The sequence below is a fragment of the Marmota flaviventris genome, chromosome 4, assembly GCF_047511675.1.
Source record: "Marmota flaviventris isolate mMarFla1 chromosome 4, mMarFla1.hap1, whole genome shotgun sequence".
In the NCBI taxonomy this organism is placed as follows: domain Eukaryota; kingdom Metazoa; phylum Chordata; class Mammalia; order Rodentia; family Sciuridae; genus Marmota; species Marmota flaviventris.
Window position 1 is genome coordinate 73,674,180 of NC_092501.1, and position 25,566 is coordinate 73,699,745.

The 25,566-nt window shown below is 40.6% G+C and overlaps 1 protein-coding gene across 6 annotated transcripts in view; it reads right to left on the reverse strand.

The window, feature by feature from the left end:
- Nucleotides 1–8,609: 8,609 nt before the first annotated feature.
- Marchf8 (membrane associated ring-CH-type finger 8) overlaps nucleotides 8,610–25,566 on the reverse strand; it is a 135,317-nt gene continuing 118,360 nt past the window's right edge. For 5 of the 6 annotated variants that reach the window (XM_027947882.2, XM_027947885.2, XM_027947883.2 and 2 more), the window contains exons 4-7: nucleotides 17,136–17,218; nucleotides 14,493–14,673; nucleotides 12,476–12,623; nucleotides 8,610–12,097 (exon numbers count right to left, since the gene is read on the reverse strand). In XM_027947882.2, coding sequence (XP_027803683.1) covers nucleotides 11,793–12,097; nucleotides 12,476–12,623; nucleotides 14,493–14,673; nucleotides 17,136–17,218 — 717 coding nt within the window. In that variant the 3' untranslated portion in view covers nucleotides 8,610–11,792. Of the gene's footprint in view, nucleotides 12,098–12,475; nucleotides 12,624–14,492; nucleotides 14,674–16,049; nucleotides 16,896–17,135; nucleotides 17,219–25,566 lie in introns of all 6 variants that reach the window. The other variant, XM_071611256.1, reaches the window with a different exon arrangement.

Below are 25,566 nucleotides of genomic sequence, written 5' to 3' on the forward strand. Positions count from 1 at the left end.
TTTATGGGAGCATGTCTCCATGTCTTGTATTCTGTTCCATTGGTCTTCACTTCTGTTTTTGTGCCAATACCATGCCGTATCTGTTACTATAGTTCTATAGTATTATACTACAGAACTATATAGTTCTGTAGTATAATTTGAGGTCTCTGGTTGTGATACCTCCCACATTGCTTTTCTTCCTAAGGATTGTGTTAGCTATTCTGGGCCTCTGATTTTTTGCAAATGAATTTCATGACTGCTTTTTCTAGTTCTATGAAGAACATCATTGGAAGTTTAACAGGAATTGCATTAAATCTATATAGTGCTTTTGGTAGTATGGCCATTTGGATGATACTAATTCTGCCTATGGAAGAACATGGGAGATCTTTCCATTCTCTAAGGTCTTCTTCAATTCCTTTCTTTAGTATTCTGTAGTTTTTCATTGTAGAGGTCTGTTCACCTCTTTTGTTAAGACTGATTCCCAAGTATTTTTTTGAGGCTATTATGAATGGAATAATTTTCCTGATTTCTTTCAGCTGATTTGTCACTGGTATGTAGGAATTCAATTGATTTATGGGTGTTAATTTTATATCCTGCTATTTTGCTGAATTCATTTATGAGTTCAAAAAGCTTTTTGGTGGAGCTTTTTGGATCTTCTAAATATAGAAATATGTTGTTGGCAAATCAGGATAATTTGAGCTCTTCTTTTCCTATTTGTATCCCTTTAATCTCTTTTTTTCCAATTACTCTGGCTAGAGTTTCCAGGACTGTGTTGAATAGAAGTGGTAAGGTATCCCTGTCTTGTTCCAGTTTTTAGAGGGAATGCTTTCAATGTTTCTCCATTTAGAATGATGTTGGTCTTGGATGTAGCATGCTTTTACAATGTTGAGGTATGTTCCTCCTATCCCTAGACTGATGCAAGCACTTATGGAAAGCAATATGAAGATTCCTTAAAAAACTTGGAATTGAAATGGAACTACCAATTGACCCAGTTATCCCACTCCTCAGTTTATACCCAAAGGACTTAAAATTATCATACTGCAATGACACAGCCGTGTCAATGTTTAAGTATTTACAATAGTCAAGCTATGAAATCAACGTAGGTGTCCTTCAACAGATGGATAAAGAAAATGTGGTATATGTATACAATGGAATATTATTCACCTATAAAGAATGAAATTATGGCATTTTCCAGTAAATAGATGGAACCATGAGAATATCATGCTAAGTGAAATAAACCAGTCCTAAAAAACCAAAGGTCAAATGTTATCTCTGATATGTGGATGCTAACCCATAACAAGGGAGGGTAGGAAGGGGATGTATAGAAGTACACTGGATTAGACAAAGGGGAATGAAGGGAAGGGAGGAGGATGGGAATAGGAAAGACAATAGAATAGGACTTAACTTTTCTATGCTCATATATGAATATATAACCAGTGTCACTCCACATAATGTTCAGCCACAAGAATGGGATCAAAATTGTAATGAGTTGCAAAATATACCCTACTGTCATGTATATCTAAAAACAATAAAACAAATTAAAAGAAAGTTATACATACCATGTGTATAAAGACATATAATAAACATTTCCATTCAGAAAAATAGGGGCAGAGAAAGAAGAAATGGAGCCAAAACAAGATCAAGATCCAGCTGGGTAAATAAGTCTTGTAGTTCCATGTACATCATCTGAAGCACATGATATCATGATGTTCTCTCCAAGGGCTTGTGTAACTGATGGTTGCAGCTCACATTTCATCAATCTTGGCTTGTCTCTGATGAATTCCTGCAGCTTTCCTCTTCAGAAATTCTATGGTACTGGCATTTCTTAATCTTGGGGGTCTCCACTGCAACTTCAGCTTCCTCCTCCCATCTCCACCCACTGCTCTATCAGCATCAGCCCACAGGGACTCAGGCCCTGTTACACTTTGCCTGGTCTCTCAGGCCTCCCTTTGAAATCTTGGTGGAAACCTCCCTGAACCCTGAGCATCCTACAATCCTTCAGAACCAGTACTACCTAGTTTCTGCCAAAGTCTGTCACCATCTCCAGAAGCAGCCAATCCTCCTAGAACCGTGGCTGCCACAGCCCTAGAGTGCCTGGATGGCTGAGCCCTGGTGGAACAACTTCTCAAGCCCCTCTACGCAAACAGGATGTCCCATTGGTGTCTTCTCAAAGGATTTTTTATTTTACTCCTTTGAGCCAGAGATGGATGTGCTTTTGCTCATTCCCGAGATGCCCTCAAGAAATACTGTCTCTGGGCAAAGACTTTAGCATTTCTTTAGTTGCAGGTAATGTCTTTACCAATTGAAAGTTCCTTAGCCCCAGTTTTACTCCTACCTTTCAAGTCCAAGCTTTTCAAATCTTTCTGCTCCTGAGTATCACAATAAACTTGGCTAAAAGCCTCCAGCACTATCCTTGCCACAGCCTAAATACTATGCTGCCTAGAAATTTCTCCTGCCAGAGTAAGGAGTCCATTGCCTTTAAATTCACCCTCACAGACTCAGGACAAGGGCAGACCACCTCTTAGCCAGAATATAACATGATTGACCTCTCAAGTTCCAATGGAGTCCTCCTCTTCTGAGACCCCATGAGCTCACTCTTTACTCTCCAAAGATTGACATTCTGGTCTTCTGAGCTCCCACCCTTCTCACCTCCCTCTCCCTGTTCCTTCCCTCTCTACTGACCTTTCTGCTACTTATTTTTAGATTTGTTTTCTTTTGGGTCGGTGTCTTGTGGATATACATGTTAGTGAAATTCACTGTGGTATATTCATGTATGTACATAGGAAAGTTAGGTCAGATTCATTACTCTTATTCTGTTATCCTGTCTCATCTCCTTCCCCTTTAGTACCCTTCATATAGCCCACCAGTCTTCCTTTTTTTTGACAGAATCCATCCCTCCCAATTTCCTACTTGTGCTTTTATTTTTCCTCCTTATTTTGAACTAGTTTCCACATATAAAACATCGACCTTTGGTTTTCTGAGTCTGGTTCATTTCACTTAGCATACACACTATTCTCCAGTTCCATCCATTTATCAGCAAATGCCATAATTTCATTCTTCTTTTTGGCTAATACTCTGTTGTGTATATATATTCATTTTCTTTATCCATTCATCTGTTGAAGGGTACCTTAGTGGTTCCATAGCTTGACTATCGTGAATTGTACTGCTATAAAATATGATGTGGCTGCATCACTAAAGTATGCTGATTCTAATTAGGTCTTTGGGGTATAAACTGAGAAGTGAGATAGCTGAATCATAGCGTGGTCTCATTTCTAATTTTTTTTAGGAATATCCATACTATCTTTGTATTTTGATTGAAGAATTTAGACAATTTAAATCCAATGTTATACATAAATAAATGATTTGTTATTTCCTGCCATTTTGATTTATTTCGAGTTTAATTCAGATTTGGTTGTCTTTAATTGACTATTCTTCTAGTGTAATGCATCCTTCTGGTTTTAATTTTTATTCTTCATTTATTTTTACTAATCAAGGAAAAGATATTTTTGGAAGCATCAGAAGAGCACAAGAACAATAAGTATATATGTGCTGAGGCTTTGTGTACAGCCCAAGATGGTACGCTCCATAAATAAAAGAACTAAATGCTGTTAAAGTGCTACTCACAAAAGAGTCTAACATTAACACAGAACTCAACTGCACTGCTAAATATGGTTGTCTTTATAAAATAAAACTACAGGACTGAAATTCACAACCCACTAAAATCAGCAATAAGTTATGAAAATCATAAAGATATTTCTTTAAGTAATTAAGGGTAGTAAAAGTATTCAAAGTCCAAATAGCTGGTGGTAAGGTCTCCAGGATAGATTCCCAGGGTAAGAGAGAAGGGAACAAATGAAAACCTTGGAGTTTGAAAGACAAAGGGAACACATGACATCAAAGTGAAATTTCATTGCAAAGAAAATAAAATTTCTGAAAACTTTTATAAGAGCAACAATAGCAACTGCACAGTGTGATTGTGAAGAAGACTACCTGTAGAAATTAGAAGCAAATCTTTAAATTAAAATGAGACAAGTCTTCATTTCTTCTTCCTGAAATATTTCATTGAGTATGTTTTGTGGAGCAGGCTTCTGGTTTTGAATTCTTTCAGTTTGTTTGTCATGGAAGGTTTTTCTTTCTTTTTCAATTCTGAAGCTTAATTTTGCTGGGTACAGTAATCTTGGTTGGTCTTCAATTTCTTTCAGAGCTTTGTATGCATTATTCCAAGCCCTCTTGGCTTATAGGGTCTGAGTTGAGAAATCAGTTGAAAGCCAGATGGTTTACCACTAAATGTAACCAGTCATTTTTTCTTCTGTGGCTTTTAGGATTCTATCTCTATGTGTTAGGCATTTTCATATTAATGTGCCTTGGAGTGGATCTATAGAAAATTGTATATTTGGAGTCCTATAAGCCTCTCATATTTGAGTTCCATCTCATTCTTAAAGTTTAGAAATTTTTCTAATATTATTTCATTGAAAACATTGTACATCCCTTTAGTTTATATTTTTCAGAGTCTTCACCTACCCCAGTGATTCTTAAATTTGTTCTCTTAATGTCATCCCATATTTCTTGAATATTCTGGTCATGGTATCTTAACATCTTTTCTTTATAGTTAATTTTAAGATCATATACTTGGTCTTCAAGATTGAAAATCTATCTTCAAAGTGGTCTAATCTATTCATGATGCTTTCCATTGAATTTTTAATTGGACTTACTTTCATTTTAAGGATTTTGATTTGGTTCTTTTTCAGAATCTCTATGTGATCTCTCACTTCCTGTATATATTCTCTAATTTCACTCATTATGTCTTCTTTTAGCTTACTGAACATTTTAACCACAAATTTTCTAACTTCTTTCTATAACCTTTCTTCCACAGTGCAATGTATGGAGTCACTTATTGAATGTTACAGGCTGCCTGAGGTGATTTGTTACATTGCTTTTTCATATTGCTTGTATGTCTACCCATTTATTGGGAGGTTATAGCTTCTTTTTTTTTAAGAGAGAGAGAGAGAGAATTTTTTAATATTTATTTTTTAGTTTTCAGCAGACACAACATCTTTGTTGGTATGTGGTGCTGAGGATCGAACCCAGGCCGCACGCATGCCAGGCGAGCGCGCCACTGCTTGAGCCACATCCCCAGCCCTATAGCTTCTTTTTTAATTTTTTACTTGTTCTTTTTAGTTATACATGACAGTAGAATGTATTTTGACATATTATACATACATGGAATATAACTTCCCTTTCTTATGGTTGTACATGATATGAAGTTACACTGGTCATGTATTAAAAAATGAGCTTAGGAAAGTTATGCTCAATTCATTCTACTGTCTTTCCTATTCCCATCCTCCCTCCCTTTACTTTGTTCCCCTTTGTCTAAGCCAAAGTATTTCTATTCTTCCCTATCTACTCCCCTTATTAAAGTTTGTTAGCATCCGCATATGAGAGAACATTCGGCCTTTGGTTTGGAGGGACTGGATTATTTCATTCAGCATGATAGTCTCCAGTTCCAGACATTTACCAGCAAATGCCATAATTTCATTTTTCTCTATAGCTGAGTAATCTTCCTGTGTGTGTGTGTGTGTGTGTGTGTTTGTGTATCACTTTTTCTTTATTCATTCATCTGTTGCAGGGCATCTAGTTTGGTTTAATAATTTAGCTATTGTGAGCTGAACTGTACAGCTGCTTCTTTTTAAGGGGCAGCTTTGTGAGCTTCTTTCTCTTATGAGTCCCTGGGTTAGATGAATATCCAGATATTGACAATTTAACCTAGTGTGTCGCCTCTGTTAATTTCAGTATCAGGTCTACTTTGAGAGATGACACTGAACCCTATTTATTACAATCACTTCAGAGCCAAGCCACATACTATTCAATCTTTCAAAAAGTAAAAAACTTGTTGATATTATCCTCCACAGTTCCTCTAATCTAAGTGTAAACTCACAGTATGGTTCTGAAACAGGTTTAAGAATTAATTACTCATAGTAAAATTGCTATAAAATTATATGAGGGCTGAAAGGGGGAAGAAGAAAGATTGAGTAAGAGAGTGAGAAAAAGAAAAAAAAGGCAAGTAATAGACTGAGGTAAAAAGGAGAAAAAGGCTGATGGGAGTATTTGAAATAATGGGAGACAGTGTGAGAGGAATAGGGAATAGAGAAGCAAGTATATACTAGGAGTAGGAAGACAAAGACAAAGAGAATAATGCTTTAAACTATTAGAGGAAATATATTCATATGGATTGAAGGTACAATGTTGGCAGCCATCAAGAATACAAACAATAGTAAATGCTGTAGAGGATGTGGAGAATAACACTTTAATGCTGTTGGTGGTATTGCAAATTAGCACAACCACTATGGAAGTCAATGTGGAGAATTCTCAAAAGATTAGCTATGGAACCTCTATATGACCTAGCTATACATTTCCTGGTATTTATCCTAAAGGGAGATGTGTAGAGTAATGACACTAGAGGGAGGGAGGGGAGAAGGGAAAGGGTAAATATTGGGGAATAATATTGGCCGAATTGTATGGTTATGTTGTGTGCATGCACAAATATGTAACAAGGAATTCCACCATTATATACACATATACTGTACCAACAAGAAATTACTAAAAAAAAGAATTTTTATAAAACAACGCTGAAAAAGTTACAAAGTCCTACTTAATTCGGTATGACAATAAAAGGAAATAAAAAGCATACAGAATGGGAAGGAAGAAATAATAGTGTTTTTTGTTATAAGGTGCCATGATCATCCATATAGAAAATCCAAAAGAAACAACCAAAAAAAATTCTAGAATAATCAACTATAGCAAGGTTGCAGGAATCTAGCCTAATTCACAAAAGTCACACCTTACCATGAACTCCAGGAACTCCAGCTGCCATCCCATGACTCTGCGTGGGCCTCCAGTCCCACACACCAAATACTACATGGTTTATAAGCTCATACCTACTTTGATAACCCTGGTGCACACAGCATTTCTACAGGAAGACACACAAGGCTGCAGTACTGCACAGGGAAAGACCTGGTTGCTAGGCCACAGACAATCAGAAGTCATTGTGTGGACTCTCCAGAGATATTAAGTCTCCCTAGACATACCAAGGAACTGAGGGACCCACCTAGGTTTACACCAGAGGCAGGCAGAACTAGGTCTGTGTGGATAGCTTCCAAGACCTAAGTTCTATGCTGTTTTTGAAGCAGAAAGCTGAGGTAGATGGGGAAAAAACTAAAAATAAACCTCTCTAACCCAGCACAGAGATAGCTGGAATAGTTGCTACTTCCACACCCAGAGAAACTTAAGAGGACAAGAGGAGAAGGCATGGGCATTTACTACACCTCCAAAAACCTAACATATCCAAACTAGACAGCTTTGTAGGAAATCTCTCCATTTCAAACAGCTAACCAAGAAATAATTTTAGACTCAATAGTTTTTTTTAATTCATTGGTATTGACTTCTATGTTGATTTGAGAGGTTTTCCTCCATTATTTCATATTGCATACTTTATTCCAATTTTATATGTTTTTAAACATTTTTAATGTGTTTATTGGAATTATTCTTTAAATCTTCTTCTTTCTCATTGATACATTTTCTTCCTCCTCACATTATCTATTTCTATCACTACCACCCCTTTCATTTTACTTTTTCCTCTTTTACTGTTCATGCCCTATATAATTTAATGGTCATTTTACTTCCTTCAATAACTAATTTTTCAGCCTAGAGTATTACTCCCATTTTGGACTGACAGGATACAAAGGACATTTTAAGTATTTATGGTTTATTAGTATATGGTTTGCCCTGGATTGGGAAGAGTTACTGGTGGTTATTATCTTCTCTCAAAGAAGAGGAATTGATCATGGCATTGTGATCATTTTGAATGGGAATTCTGACTCAGATATTCACCAAGCTTGAATCATATAATAAAGAGAAAGCAGCTCACTAAAAAGACCCTCACCCAACAGGAAAAGAGATATCCCTCCCAGCAAATGCACAAATATCAATACTGAAAGCTGAGAAAACAAAGTGCCTCCAAAAGTTCCTAATGCTCCAATCACTGGACCCATAGATATCAAAGTGGAGGAGATGAAATAACCATATTTTAAGCCTAGAAATCCATAGTCTTCAATTCCCTGATTAGCTCAGGATGGGCACAAGGCTCCATGCACCCCATGCTACAAACCGGTCTCTACACAATCACCTCAACCCACAGACAGAAATGAACCAGATGAACTTTTTCCAGCTGTATCACTATCTCCTCAGAAGAATTTAACAAATTTCTGAACTTCTGTATGAGTAATCATTTTAAGAGATGTTACTTTGAGCTATTTACATTTTCAACAGGAATAATAATATAAGGGAAGGTATGTCAATAAATCATGTCCAAATAAAAAATGATATCAACATAGAGAAAATGCCAAGAATTTAAAAAGTTGATTGTTACAATAATCAATGAATTTAAAAAAGATCTAAGATGAACTGGGAGGGGGGAATATAGGATATGAAAGAACATTTACAAGTTCTGAAAAAAACAAACTGAGAAATAGTAAACATACACAAAAAGATACAAAACCAGACATTTAGATTACTATAAGTTTTCTAAGAAAAAGTTGAAATGTGGAGTGCCTTTTTAGAAACTACATCACACATACCAGTGTAAATTTGGTTTTTATTAACAATCAACTTTCTATAAACATTGCATCTAAATGTTCACCAATCAGCTGCACAATTTGAACAATTTTACTTCCAAAACAAAGACAAATGCTTTTATTTCCTTATGTCTCTGTCTTTCCTTGGGCTAGAGAAAGAAGTTGTATATGTAAAAGCAGATTCCAAAGGGGCAGTATTTCAAATGTGCTTTTTGCACACAGCCACATCCATAGCATGTGGATGGATATTCATCCTGCTAGACCTAGCTCTGCAGTCCACCACCAGGGCTGTACAGTAAGCCCAAATTGTAAGCATCACCCCAGGCTTCTGAACCACCCCACTGTCTGAGGACTTCATGTCTGAGACCAAACAAAGCACAAACAGATTTGGTAACTATGTCTATGTGATTGAAGAGTACACTAAAGCAAAAAAAAAAAAAAAAAATGGGGGAGATAGGACTGGGGTAAGAGATCTTTGACAGCATTTCCAGGAAATTCTTGCAATAAATGTGGGCATAATATCTGAATTACTGCTGGTAGCCAAAGTCAGAAGCCCACCAGTGGTATCATGACTTATAAGGAGTAAAGGCCAAGTCAGAGAGAGGGCTGGCCAGTGATACCCCTGAGACTGTTTTCCTCTTCTCCCTTACCCGGCCCACAAGTAACAGTCCTCCTGGCCCTGAGACCTCAGCCAAGATTTCTGTTTGGTTTGGCCAAGTGCCATCTTCCCATAAAGCCTGGTGAAAAATAAGGCAAAACTGGGGATAAATAATCCCTCAAAAGCACTGAGGGGCAAATGTACAGACCACAGGAGATTAGTAAGACCTAGAGTCCCCACTAGAGGGAAGCACACATATCCTTGCTAAGTCAGCTTCATTGGCCTGCCAGAACACAGGTGTTGGAACTATCCCTACCTAAACACACTTTCTTCACTACATAAACCCTCAGTGCTTTTCAAGTTCAGCACATGGGGTTCTATGAGGGAGAGGGATTCACACTTAAAAATCTATCCTTGTTTTCATTTGATCACTCACCCATGGTTGGAGGATAGAAAGGACAGGTATACACGACCAGGAACCTTTCCTAAGGGGCATGGGTAGGGCTGAGCTGAGGTTCAGCTCCTCTGAGCGGGTAGTCTATAGCGCCTGGTGTCTGCAGACTGAGAAGGGATGTGGGTAATTGCACTTTGGGGCACAGAGGGCACAGGCATGGACTAGATATGGCCTGGGAGACAAGAGAGGGCAGACTGACCTCAGTTCAGTTCTCTGGACAATGAGAGGAAGGTCATGGTGAGGCAACTCCACAGACCAGAACTGTGATCCCAGTCAGCAAGACACAGAAACAGCAAGAGAAGGCTTACTCCCAGAATCTCTCACCCAGGGAACAGAGACCCTGTATCTTCTTCCCAACCTTCAATACCAGTTGCAGGGCTTCTACTCTGAACATTTGTATTTGCTTTATCTTTTTTTGGGGGGGTGGGGGATGTGCAGGACTAGGGATTAAACTCAGGTCCTCAAATATTCTAGGCAAGTGCTCTATTCACTGAGATATCTCCCCACACCACTGCTTAATCCTTCTAACAGGTCAGTTGAGGCACCTAAGGCTCAGGGAGACTCTAGGCAGGACCCCCCAGATATCACCCTGCCCCATTTCAGGAGGCTCTGCAGGTGCTAGCAGCTGGATGACAGTTCCCTGGTTGAACATCTGAGCACTCATGTCCTGGCCAACTCCCAGAGTTGACTATTTGCCTAGCACTATGAAACTGGGCTTCAAGAACAGAATTATAAGCAGACATTTTAGGGGGACAAAGGTCATTTGATAGTGTTGAATTTGGTTTTGTCTGTCTTATGAAAAACGGTTCAAAAGGTAATCCCTGATGATAGAACAGACCAATTACAGGGCCAAGGGCTCCTAAAGGATCCTGTCTGTTCGGTCTGGTTAAGGCAATGATGGGTGGGTGTTGGCTGGGGAGCAGTAACATAGTGGCCCATGCACTTTGCTGCTCACACCTGGCCTTCCTCCCAGAGCCAGTCACCTGCCTTTTGGCTCTTAGCAATGGCTCCATGGAACTTCCCCAGCAGGAGCCAGCACATCAGACAGGTGACAGGAGCACCTACAGCACACACATCCAGACCAGACAATATGTGTCTGCTCTTTCAGCATAAAGCCAGCACCAAACTGGAGAAATCTATTGGTAATCATTTTTTAAATACTCAGTTTTGTTCTAAGTATTTCCTTTCCTTCCATTTGTATCTCAAAACCCTTCTTTTTCAGTGTAGACAAAAAAAGATATGTACAGGGCAGGCCTATGAAAAATAAGGACTTGTCATAAAACAGGCTCAAAACTATAGGAAATATGCAACCTGACTTTTAGCATCCATGAGTTCCCATGAACTCTGTTACGACAAAGTCTCAGACCTGGTCTTCCCTCTTGTCAAGTCATAAGTGTCTTCAGACATAAAGAGGACGCCACATTTGTTAGAATGTATAAGGCAAAAAAGGTTTCAGATCTATTTTTATGTAAAAGAGATAACAAGAGGTTTCTAAATGCAACACCCAATTTTAAGTGTCATTCCCACTAGACACATATTACAAAATACTCTCTTCTGTAAAGTGCTGTTTGCTCAGTAAATCATGCACCACCAGAGACATGGCACCAAGCTTCATCTGCTTAAGGGCCAATGTGGCAGCATCAGTAGAAGGAGGGTGGGAGTTTTTGCCTATAAAGACTATTTCCATTCCATCTCCTCAGCCCTCTTTAGTGAGAAGGGAATTCTCTCATTACTGCCAGACATTCCCAATGCTTGGCTCTGGGACAGGGACAGCTTCATTATCAGGGCTGTCCCCCACTTCTGCTCCTGCTCTCCCTTCTGGTTTGGCATTGTATTACCTCATTCTTCTCAAGATCTTGAATCAGAACTCAGCCAGCTCCCCATGATGGCTGCATGGGGTCTCCTCCTCCCTTTAAATCATATAGAGTGGCCAGGCAGAAGTGGGACTCACCCATGCCTGACACACAGGAGGGCTTTCCAGGAGATTTGACAAGAAGGGTTCAAAAAAGAGAGGCAATGGTCACCTGCCAAGTCTATACTATTTAAAGGACATAGAAAGGTACACAATTGGCAGTAAACAAATTCCTTTAGCTCTTCATAGATGTCCACAAAAACAATACCCTCCACACCATCAGACGTGAATGATTTCTGCTCCAGTGTCTTCAGGCTCTGTGCAAGAAGAAGAGTTTGTGTCCGAATAACAGACTCCATGTCCATCTTTATTTTCAAAACTGGACTCTGTTAGTGCAGATTTTTCAAAAATATTCTTTTTGCTTGTTTCTGGACAGTTTTGAACATAGATCACTCTATTATAAGCCTTGAGTCTCTTCCACAATTGCAGGTATACTTTACATTGAATGTACATAAAAAGAAGTCCTCCAGTGAAGCCAATGGCCACTACCACCAATTTAGTCCAAAAGGGCCACTCTAGGATTCCTGGAAGAGAAAAATTCAATTAGCCTCTCAATAGAGTTCAAATTTAACATCTGAAGTAAACAGAACACAGCTTTTGAACTTCTCATAACCAATGGATTCTTCACTCATCAAATCTTCCTTCCTCAAAAGTGGGGTGGAAGAGAACATCCACCATCTTTTATCCTGTCCTCTCATCTCACACTCCATTATTCCATTTCTTCTGACTGGGTTTTAAACTAGCCTGAGAAACATCCAAAAAGAATGCTTTGTGCCTCCTATTTATGCCCCACACCCCAAACCCAGATGCTCACAGTAGGGCTGGAACAACATTCTGACCTCAAGACCCCGGCATGTTCTCCAAGGCTTGTGCAGCACTTACTTCTCAGGCTGAGCTCTTACCTGTTCCCTGCCCCTGCTTGATCTCCTCAGCAGTACGGTCGATGAGCACATATAAGGACCAGACTACACAGGTGATGGCGATGACATGAAACATCACTGAGTATGTGATCTTCCTGCGCTCGCTGGCCGTCATCTGCAACTTCTCCCACTGGAAAGGTGACAAGCAAAGAGTGAGGCTCAGGCCCAGAGTAAATAGGTATAATGGGAGTGAGAATATTGTTGATGGCCACAATCAGCTCTCCATCCCCTCCCTCTCCCTCAACTAGATGACTTTCCCCAAATACTCAAAGCTGTTCTCTTTAAGCCACTGGGCTTCAACCAGGTACCAGACACAGCCAAAATTTTATGAAATAAAAAGCATCTGGGATCAAGATAAGCACTGAATTATCATCAGCACCTGCTTATTCTCACAAGCAGACACTAAGTGGCCTAATAAAGGATTCTGTGATTTCAATCCTAATGAAAACAACATGTTGGTTCAAGACCCAGGTGCTGTTTTATGTCTCCCTGGCTTGTTGACTGGTATGGACAAGCGGAAGAATAGGGTTGATGATGCCACAATACACTGGCAGATGGGTCACACTATGTTGTGAAGGTGAATGGCGGAAGGCGCTCACTCTTTGGTCCTCTGCTACCTTTGCAGCAGCAGCTTGACATCGATGCTAAGAGTTCCTGGTACAAGCAGACTCTGCCAGTGCCATCTCCTCTAGGAGCACATTAATTTACTCCAAATAGCCAGATTTTCTTTTTCATTTACTGGTTTCCGAATCAGAAGAAAACATATAAAAGTAGAAAGAAAGAAGAAAGTGTAAACACTCTGCATATCCCTTGCCAACGGTAGTCACAGCCTTTATCCAGATGGTTCTATGCAATGTAAGCTGAAAATAGAGCCTCTAAATTATCCACGTGCCACAAGAGAGAGTCACTTCAGAGATCAGCATGGAATAGGTGGCAAAATGTTTCTTTTAGTAATATGAGCCTGCCTTCTGTAACATCTGATTGCTTTCTGCTGAGGTTTTATAACCAGCAAGTTCTCTGGGCTTCCTACCTAAAACACAATCAGTGTCTTGGTGTCTCCAGTCCCCTGATTATCACTATTTCCTAGGAAACCCACAGCTCCACTCTTTCACACCTCTGAAATGCTCACCCTCTTGTCTTTCTTGGTGGATGCTTTTCTCCAATTTGACCTCGCTAAAGTCCTTCACTTTGCCCTCAAAGCCCATGCATATATCCTTCCAGAACTGCTACAAAAGCCAAACTTTCTTTGATGCTCTCCACCTCCCTAGGATGAGGCATGCCCACAACACACTTCTCTCTGCATGGTTTTAATTGGTCTCATTGTATGCCATTATTTGTCTGTGTGATTCCCCTGGCAATTTACATGTTGACATTTTTAAGACAGAAATAGGCTTTTATTTTTCCAAACAAAACCTCTGTGCTAGGCACATAGAAAGATGTATGAAACAGTCAACATCTGAATGGTAATCAGCATCACACAGTTTCTCTAAAATGAAGCAATGACCTGTGACATGAAGACAGCTGCATTTCCCCACTCACCCACCTCCCATCCAGTAAACACTTATCACAGGCATACACGAACAAATTGACTATGTGCTATGCTAGGCTTAATGGTTGGGAGACACACTATCTCCAATATTCAGTCTTCACTGGAAAGGCAAGATACTAACAGTTAATACATACAAAGCTAAATGCTGACTAAGATGTCACAGGACAGTCTGTGGCCAAGAGCCAAGTGACTGACACAGACAAGCAAGCAGTCTAATTGTGAAATAGAAGCATCACAACTGAATAGTGGTAAAGAGCTTCTTCCTGAAGGTAGGGACTTAGACATAAGTACCAGAAACAACAATCTACAATGTGAGTGTAAGCACCAGTCAGTTATTTAAAGAAACAAACAGAGGCATGCTATGGCTCCATGGTCTGAGATGATAACTCATCCAGGTCATTCATCTCAGAGAGGGTTAAGTACTTGTGGGAATGTTCTTTCCTCACATACTTTTCTCAAAGGTTTCAGCTTGGTCTCCATGATGAACTCGTACTTGCAGAGCTCACAGCAGCGCGTGTCAGAGCTCTTGATCCACTGCTGCAGGCAGGCCTGGTGCACAAAGTGGAGGCTTCCTGTGCAGTGGCAGGGGGTGATCAGGGGGCTCTCATCATCACCTTCACAGTGGCATATCCTATGGTGGGAGGAAAATCAGTTAGTGCCAGAAGAGCCCCACAACAAGGAAGGTGACACTGCAGTGGAAGTTCAATCCATGAAAGAAAACTTTCAGCAACAAACATCACAGAAGTGACTATGAGCACAAAAACATACAAGCACAAATGAAAATAATATTAAAACTAAAATATCTAGCTTACCGCACACACATGGAAAGTCAGGATGGCATTTGGCAATAAAGAGGGAGAAAATGATATAAGAAATGACAAAGCAATCATTGTGGGTTAAGACTTAAGAACTTCACTGAAAGATGAATTTAAGGCAACATGAAGTTATCTTCTAGAACATAAGACATTAAAATAATTAAAATTTCTATGTAAAATAAAATGAGCAGTGTCCCTCCGCAAAATACTACAGTGACTTAAGAAAGCATGGCTTTCTAACTTTAACACTGACTTCGCCTTCACACACTACAGGTACATCAGCCCACCCTCTCTCATGGAGTAAATAGAGATCATAGTTCTCTCTCCTCCACCTAAAAACTCACCATGATGACATACTGCAATTTCATTTCTTTTATTCAGGACCACTCATAGTACTGAACAAAAATTAATTTTAAAGCAGTCATTATTTCTAAGGAAGCATGCAGCAGGAGAACTACTAACCTCAAGGAACTTAATCAGGCTTTTGAGAACAGGGATCTTTTCCAACAGCTGAGGAATAAGCAGGGATATGTGTCCTGAAAGCAGCCAGGCCCTGACCTTGCCAGACTCTTGGGCTGGTTGTTTCAGGCACAGGATTTCTGATCCAGCTCTGAGAAATGTAATGGGTGGCACCAAGGAGGGAAAGGTTGGTTTGGGAGAAACAGGAGATTTGTGACAGAAAATGAATTCTCAGAGCCTTAGGGCCAGACAAGGATGCTGCACAAAGAAAATAAGGTGGGAAAGAGGATTTAGGACTGGGCAGGGGTGGCCACACCTAAGTTAAGAGGAAAGCAGGAAGGAGATACTGGAGAGCAGCTACTCCTAAACATTCACTGGGGGGGAGCTACAAGGAGTAAAAAACGAGACTGGGATGGCAGCAAATGCTTAAAATCAGGACTACCAAGCTGGAAAATTGGAAATACTATTTTCTTTTTTCTAATTTCCTTATCCAAAGTCTATTTGTTTTTAGTTGAGAAGGTCAGCTTGGCCTTTAATATGTATAGCTTCTTCCTCTTTTAAAATTAGTTTTTCAAATAGCAACAATACTTCATTCTCCTGAAGAAAACAATTACCCCCCCAAATGGCTACGACTGTATTAACTGTTTTCCCAAAACTTCACATATTAAAAGCAAGATGAGGCTACAAAGGTGTGAGCAGAGATGGCCAGAATGGTGGTTCCTGGCAAACCAACCTGCAGGCATCCCCTGAGATGGACACAGGAGAGATGGGGGTAGATTTTTCAGACAGGGGAGAAGGACAATCCAGGTCACTGTCCTTCTCCACTGAGCAGAGGGGTGCCCGCAGAACCCTGCACTTGAGTTTGGCGGATGTGCTGTCCTCAAAGACGTCGTCGTCTCCCATTTCATCAGAGCAGAAGCCCATGCTCCCTGCCAGCCCACTCGAGGACTTGGTGGCATGCAGGTGAGCGGTATGGCTCTCCAGCTCATGGAATCTGCGCAGGCTGCTGGTGCTAGAGCCATGGGAGAGCAAGAACAGGTACTGGAGCAGCCGCTGGCTTCTGGACCCGGCCTCACCATCTGCTTTCTCTTCCAAAATCGGGCTGTGCATGCCCCCCTTGCCAGCTTCTACCTCTGAGGCAACAGAATGGTTGGCAGAGAGGGATGAGACACAGAAACGTTTGGAACTGCCAAGAGATTTAGGATTCAGTGCTCTTTTTCCTTTAAAATGAAACCTGTTAATTCTGAGACATGGATCTTGAGAGAGTACCAATTTTCCTTCAGAACAAGTTCTTTCCACATAGTCAAAGCTTTCCAAAGTATCCTGGGGCTTCTCACATACATCATTTAGGGACTTTGAAAACTTTAGTGTTCTTCTGGCTTTGGCATTCTTAGCAGGCTTCAAGGCCTGAAACCATTCAGAATCAAAGGAATTGCTTTCTGATGCCTGTAATGTGTCTTTACAGACAACTGTCACAGGGAGCCCTTGTGTCAGAGAACTCTGGCAGTGAGGTGCTTTCAAGACAACAGCAGACTGCACGGGACTGTGATGACAATACTCAGAAAACACTGCACTGGAACTGCATGCAGAACAGTGGAATAAAGCACAGAAAGTAAAAACAATTTTAAGAGAAAACAGACATCAAAGTTTAGAAATGAGACTGGTGTGGTAATCTGGTGAGCAAACAACACATAAAATTGGGCCAACTCCTTCACCAAAGGAAGAATGATAAAACAAATGAAAAACTGAGAAGCTACAGACATTAATCCTTACATCCAGAATCATATGGGCCACGGCAGCATCTGAAGCACAGTGTTACCTGCAGATGTCCTGGTTGGATGGTGTGACAGAAGTGCGAGAGAAGGCAGACACTGGAGCTGATGCTGAAGGAGAACTCCCAGCCTGCAATGACATACCCCCAGTCAGTGTTCAGGAAGGAGCCAAGGTAAGTGGAAACACCATCTTCTCATGAATGGCTGTGAGAAGAAAAATCTAAGAATGTCTACTGCTCACAATAAGGAATATATGTTAGGTCCTACAAACCTAGGCAAAACAAATACAACATCATTCCTCCTTTTTTTCTTATGTGTGTATTGCCCTTAAAGAAAAGTAAGATAGTAATATACCTTGTCCTCAATACCCCCCACTTTTCATTCCCCCCAAAAAACCTAGTCAGTTAAGGAAGCAATGAGAGCAAGCCGGGGCTGGAATGTCCAGGTACATATTATCTTGAAGGTCTCTGACTTTCTCTCATGCATGCTGGGAAAAAGGAAAATTCAACATTATCAGAAGAAAGTTGCTTTCTGCATGTACACAGGGTAGCTGCTTCTTGGGATGCTGGTCATACATGCAACCTAACCAAGCTAATGTTGATGTCGCTGTTTCTGTAACCTAACCTATAAACCCCCTCCTCCTGTAGTAACTGGTGCAGATCAGAGCAATTTGGAGGCAGAAGTGCTCATCCAGGTGGCTGCCCCTGGACAAAGAGTGGAGAGGGATAGCAGGCACTATTCTCTGCAAGGTACCGGAAACACTGTGTGTAGCAGAGGTTCATCTGCCCAGCCTGTCACCACTGGACTTTCTGGCAAAGCACCTTTCCAGCCTTTTGCCACTGGACCATTTCTCAGTAAAGTGAACTTCTCGATAAAGTGAATTTTTCAATAAAGGCTTATGACTTATAAGCCACCTCTGAGTATTACCTTAGGTCTCTCTGCAATGTGTCCCAATGTCCTGGAACAACTGGGCTATGGATATAACAGCAGGCCAGTTGGAAGACCAAAGAGATCCTATGAGCACCAAGACTGTGGCAGCTGAAAAGGGGACATATGCCATAGGTAACATCCAAATGGCTTTCCATTTCCATGTGTTGGGGATGGTGGCTACAATAGATACTTGGGGGATATCACACAAGTAGGAGGATGCCTGAAAACACCCCAGGGACCAGGGGAAATATTATTGCTTGTGGGCAAGCAATACTATCTAAAGAAAAAGAAAGAGGTGAGTAAAATAGCAGCAGCTATGTGGTGGCCCCTCCACATAGCAATGGATGCAGCAACAGAGGCAGAGCTTCAGGCCCAATCCTGTATTAAGCAACTAAGGAAGAATTAAAAACTGGACTGTGCAACATGATTAACTCAAGCAGGGACTACTGAGCAATAATTGCTCATAGAAGAATATTGATGAGAATTTAGAAACCTAAGCCTTCTGCTTTGCTAAACTGAAAGGTAAACGTCTACCATGAGCTAAAATAAGGATGAAAATTACTTAAAAGAACTGGGACCCTTGGTGACCCCAGGATCTCAGAAGAAAATATGAGTACTGGGATGAGCCGATTGAGGTACCAGTACTAAAAGCCAGATGGCTCCTAAATCAAAAGGTAAAGACAGATCTGTCTCAGCTAGTGAAAGTGGATGATGAGAATCTTCCCCTTCCCAGTTGGTACATGCATATCTCCAGAACCAGGAAACAAGTTTAGACGGAAAGCTAGGGGAAATATAGCAGTATGGCTGTTGTGGCTTTGGGATACTATTACTGAATGCACACTCCTATCAGAGAGCAAAATGAAATAAAATGCCTCAGGCACCACACCCCCTACTCTGTAGTAACATTTATATTCAGCTGTTAAGGAGAACTATGACATCTCTATTGTCCTGGATGATAGCTGCCTATAAAAAATGCTTAGCTCCACTGGGGATTTACCTGTGGCACACCCAGATGACCTCCTAAGAGAGGAATGAAGTATGCAATTTATGCAGAGATCTACAATGGTCCTAATGAAATAGCAGGAATAAAGAAGACATTCTTCAATGGCTCTGGGGCATATTATGGAACTCTGGTATGAATTCTCAGTCCTTTGGTGGCCCTTCCAGTTTCACAAGCAGCACAGGCTATAACTGATATAGGGGAAACTGAAAAAATTAGGAAGCAAGGGGCTGGGTTTGTGGCTCAGCAGTAGAGTTCTCGCCTATCATGTGCGAGGCTCTAGGTTCGATCCCCAGCACCACATAAAAAATAAATAAATAAAATAAAGGTATTATGTCTGACTACAACTAAAAAATAAATATTTTTTTAAAAGATTAGGAAGTGAGAGATACAGAATATGGATGAAAAGGTGGGAGAAGGACGGAGCAAAAGAAAGGGAAGATGTCCAATAAAGAAAGCTAGGAGAAATCTGATTTCATGTGGGAAGGGCAAAAATTGACTTTCAATGTTCTTCCCCTAGGATATTTACATAGTCCAACCATACATCATGGGATGATGGCAATTGATCTGAACTAATGGACAAAACTTGACACAGTACCAATGTTTCATTATACTGATTATACAGTGTTAATTTCTGAGTCTTTTCCCTACCAAGAGGAGGCAACCCAAAGGTGGTGGGGCATTTCCCAGAGAAAGGATGGGCAGTCACATCTCCAAGTTGCAAAAACTTGGGCTATCAAATACTTGGGGTTATTTGGTTGGATAAGACTTCAGTGGCACCAGCTTCTCTCATAGGTAAAATTTAAGCTTTCTTTACCCTGACTACTTCCAAAAAGATGCATCTCATTTGGAATCATTAAGCCCCTTCACTCCATATTTAGCACAGATGTTAAGACCACTGTGCCATTTAGTAAATAAATAAAGTGGGACTGGGAACATGAGCACATTAAATACACACACACACACCGAAATTATAAACCTTGAGCAGAGTATTCCAAGAACAGCCCTATGAATTGGATTTTTCTAGATACCATGATGGTTTTAGACAAGGCTGTGGTGGTGGCCTCAGAACAGACATGACCAATGTCTTATGTGATGAAGTGTACAGCTCAGGAGGGAAGAATGAAACAATAGTGGCAGGATGATTTCATCAGACCCTTGCCCTTATCAAAAGTCTATAAGCTTGTCCAAACATGTGCAGGTTAAAGAAGCAATGAGAGCAAGCCTGGACTGGAATATCTAGGTACATGTTATCTTGAAGGACACTGACTTTCTCTCATGCACACTGGGAAAAAGGAAAATTTAACATTATTAGAAGAAAGTTGCTTTCTACATGTACACCAGGGTAGTTGCTCCTTGGGGTGTTGGTCATATATGCAACCTAACCAAGCTAATGTTGATGTCGCTGTTTCTGTAACCTAACCTATAAACCCCCTCCTCCTCTAGTAACTGGTGCAGATCAGAGCACTTTGGAGGCAGAAGTGCTCATCCAGGTGGCTACCCCTGGACAAAGAGTGGAGAAGGATAGGAGGCACTATTCTCTGCAAGGTACCAGAAACACTGTGTGTAGCAGAGGTTCATCTGCCCAGCCTGTCACCACTGGACTTTCTGGCAAAGCACCTTTCCAGCCTTTTGCCTCTGGACCTTCCCTGTAAGCATTTCTCAGTAAAGCATAAAATTTGCATGTCATGTCCAGGCATTTTATTTGGTCTTTTAGTAACTTTTCCCACTGCTCTGGCACAACAGGGCTATGTACATGACACTGTGGATAAAAGTATAGCCCAGAGATACCTGAAACCACAAAGCCTCACTGTCAAGCTTCTGTGAGTTCAGTGGCTGGTTTTTCCCCTAAGCATCTACACTTCACAAGTTCATATATAAGTCAATAAAATGAAGATATAGGAGGCATGGTGCCTGACATCACTAGCTTCTCCCAGAATGCCTTCACATGGTTCCTGAGACAATCTTATCCAAGGCTGGAGGACTTGAGAGCACTCTACTACCTCACAACCTCATGCACAGTGCCCACTTGCTGGTCCACATAACCTCACTACCAATGTCATAGTTCTCTCTCTCTCTCTTGTTTTTAATATTTATTTATTTTTTAGTTGTAGTTGGACACAACACCTCCATTCCATTCATTTATTTTTATTTTTATGTGGTGCTGAGGATCGAACCCAGGTCCCTGAGCATGCTAGGCGAGTGCTTTTCTGCTGAGCCACAATCCCAGCCCCAACATAACTCTCTTTATAAAGAAGATTCCATGATTTGAACCACCAATCCACAGATCAACCTGGAAGCTAGGAGAGGGCTGAACATAGGATGCTCCCAAGAGGTCTAATCTTAGAAATGTGAATTAATAATTAAGAAATTTAAGTTGAAATAACATGTAAGAAGAGCTCATAGGATAGAATAGGGCCTCTGAGGGGTAGTGAACAAGCCAAAATTAGGGGAAAGATCTAGGACAGAAAAAGCACCACAGTGAGAAGAGAAGTGGATGGAGAGAAATAGGGATGGGAAAGGAGCTAATCTGAGCATGCAAAGCCATCACTAAAGGCCTCCGGCCTTCCAGGCATGCCTCTCTGGGGTCTAACAAGACTCATTCTCTAGCCTCTAGGGTACCTATGTCCTTCTTATAGTCACGTGTTGCTTACAGTGGGAACATGGTCCACATTTATGACTAGAAGATTCTGTCATCATGCAAACATCATAGAGTGGACTTACACAAACCTAGATGGCATAGGTCAATCACTTGATGTGGCCTCTTGATTTGATTTAGAGATATAGTAAACATGAGATGTATGAGGCTGCTTCTGGCACAACACTGCATACTTATTTTACAGTAAATTTTTTAATAAGTAGAAGGAGTACACTCTAAAATAAAAGTGTAGTATAATAAGTGCATAAACCAATAATAGTCATTTACTTATCAGTTGTATAGGCACAGCAGGGTTATACCAGTATCACCACAAATATGAATAACATGCTGCACCACATTAGAATTGCAACGCTGTCACTAGAAGGCAGAAACTTTTCAGATCCACTATAATCTTATGGGACCAATGCCATATATGCAATGTGTCATTGACCAAAAAGATCATTATGTGATATGTAACTGTAAATACATTCTTCCTTCCTTAATTCCAGAAAACAATGCTATGAGTCTGTTAAGTCCACATTACCACTCACCATGATTCAAGAGGAGCTTCACCTTGACCCTAGTTGAGGTCTAGCCCCTACTTTAAGTGCCACCCCCAGGGATACACTCTCATCCTGGCACCCCACCCATGGGACATCTGTTAGCCACTGGAATGGAACTGTTACTGCCCAGAAATTCCTATTCCTATCCCATCCTTGCAGCAAATGCACCAGCCTGGAAAGAAACAGGACTAGCTTGTTTGCTGGACCACTACTCCTACTCCCAGAACAAGATTAAACATCATTTTAAACCTAATAAACCTCAAGAAACTTGATCCAAGAAGTTGCCATGCTGCATGTGTATAATGAAATCATCCAGTGTTACTCAATTAGCACATCTTCTGAGTCACCCAAGAATCCACATTTTCTAACCAAATGTACACATGGACATTGGACATATTTTATCTAAAAGCATTAATGGTCAAAGTTCTTAAGAATCTATTATTTGGAGACATGAAAATGACATCCCAAAATAACTTCCATTACTACTTTACAGGATTCTTCCAAAAATAAAATGAAAGAGATCTCAGGACCCATGTGGAGATGGTGCCATTCATACCCTGTATCCCACAGTCCCAAATATACCAGCCTTCCTCCTCTTTCTTTTGAGGCCTCCTCCCAGACAGCCATTACGGGCTCTATTGGAGAGCTCTTTAGGCCCCAATCTCTTGATTTGATTTAGACATATGGTAAACATGAGATGTATGAGGCTGCTTCTGGCACAACACTGCATACTTATTTTACAGTAAATTTTTTAATAAGTAGAAGGAGTACACTCTAAAATAATGATAAAAGCGTAGTATAATAAGTGCATAAACCATAAAATAATGATAAAAGTGTAGTATAATAATGCATAAACAGTAAGTACCCTGGTACTGAAAGTACCAGGGTACTTACTATTAATAACTACAGGGAAGCAGATTGAGGGTACCTATTCTTAAGTGCCCAAACTCTTTTTTTTTTAGTTATAGAGACACAATACCTTTATTTTATTTGTTTATTTTTATGTGGTGCCGGGGATGGAACCCAGCATCTCACGCATGCTAGGCAAGTGCTCTGCCACTGAGCCACAACCCCAACCCAAAGTGCCCAAACTCTTACCTCTGATGATTTTCTGATGTCCAATCCTAAACCCATTCTGAGACTGGAAACCTTTATGAACCTGTTGCCTCCTTTTACTTCTGAGAGTAACTTTTGTTCAGTGACAGAAAACATAAAAAACACAGGCTAGTCAAAACGTACAGCAGAAAAGTGTGAATCATCAACATCCTTCTCCAGGTGGACCTGAAGGAAGTAATGTCCAGTTGCATTCATGACCTTGTACTCTCACTGCTATAAGGTCACCTCTTCTTTCTCTGTGTTGCAGGTTAAGCTCAGTTGCCAGGACAGAGGTATAAAAGGAAACCCCTCCCCATAAGGGATGGAAAACATGGAATGAACTAGTTATCTTCCATGCCCTCACTTTCTTGGAAAGAACATGATCTTCTTGGAACCACATAAACTTTCCTGTCTTATGAAAGGAAGGTAAGTCTTGTGGAAGGAGAGTGGAATCTTATCTACAGAATGGTGCTGAATCAGGGTCAGTGTTCTGAGAAAAGGCAGGTCTCATGAAGCTGAAATCAAGAGAAAATGCCTCTTGCTCTCCTGAATGTCACATAATCTATATCAAAAGGGAAGTAAGGGATAATGATTGCATCCATAAGTGCCTGGGTTAAAAATATGGGGTAAGAACAGCAAGGCCCAGGGACAGGTAACAGGCCTTATCAAGGAAGCAATCAACTGTCCACATATGAAGAGACGTATGTGCACTTGCCTACACGGTTTCCATCTCAGATGCATTGCAGAAAACTCAAACAGGTGTGTCTGCACTGGCAGCAGACACCAACGCTGAGATAGTGGCAGCAGTCAGTCTCAAGGAAGAATGGTGTTGTGGCAAGGCAGGAAGATTGTTGCTACCCAATTTTTATTCAGGAAACGGGGACTCTGTCAGCATTCTCTATTTATGTTCCTGTCCCAATTTGACCCTCTTTAACTTCATGAAAAATGTTGTAAGATGCTTTCAGCAAGTAATGTCCAAAACTTCAACAAAGCTCCCAATAACAAAGTCTCCTTATCAGACTATAAATTTCAAGGAAATTTTTTAAATCTACTTTTATTTTACACAAATATAAACTTCAGTAAATGCTGACTCCCTTTTCCAGAAAGAGCAAGAAAATGAGAAAGGATGGGAGGGATATCATAGCTCCCACAGAAGCTCCTTCTGTTAACAGCTAAAGAAGAGCACATGTTCCAAAGATCAAGACGAATCCATATGCAGAATAATCACTGCAGCAATTTTAAAGAGCTTGATCTGTTGTTGGCAATAAGCTGAGTAAAATCTGTCAATCTACCAACAAGGATCTAGAAAACTGGCCTGATGGATAACAAAAAGGCCTAAAGTTTCCAATACAGTTTCACAGCCAGATTTGGGAAGCTGTTCAAAGTCAAAGGCTAGCAATCTCTTCTTAGAAGTTCCAAAACATAGCAGAGTGGCACTCAGGAGCCAGGGAGGCAGCACCAGGTCAAAGGTCTGTACCATACAAAATTAATTCCAGGAGCACCTGCACTCTTCCTCCATGAGGTCAGATAACGCAGGACCTGACAGTTTCTGACAAAAGGTGCTACTGTCTATAATAAGAAAATTAAATGTGACAAAAACAGTAACAACAAAATATACTGAAGCCCTCTGTTCCTGAAGCACTTTCCTGGTTCCCAAGAGACTTTCTAGTCATGAAAAAGAATGTAAAAAAAATTCATGAAAATTCTCTCTTTTTATATCATCTCACTCCAGTCAGAATGGCAGCTATTATGAAGACAAACAACAATAAGTGTAGGGGAGGATGTGGAGAAAAAGGCAGACTCATACATTGCTGGTGGGACTGCAAATTGGTGCAGCAAATATGGAAAGCAGTATGGAGATTCCTTGGAAAACTGGGAATGGAACCACCATTTGACCCAGCTATCCCTCTCCTCTGTCTATACCCAAAGTACTTACAAACAGCATACTACAGGGACACAGCCACATTAAAGTTATAGCAGCACAATTTACAATAGCTAAACTGTGGAGCCAACCTAGATGTCCTTCAGTGGATGAATGAAAAAAAAAATGGCATATATACACAATGGAATTTTACTCAGCATTAAAAAAAAAAAGAACCAAAACCATGGCATTTGCAGGTAAATGGATGGCGTTGGAGAAGATAATGCTAAGTGAAGTCAGCCAATCCCCCCCAAAAAAACAAATGCAGAATGTTTTCCCTGATATAAGGAAGTTGACTCATAGTGGGACTGGGAGGGACAGCATGGGAGGT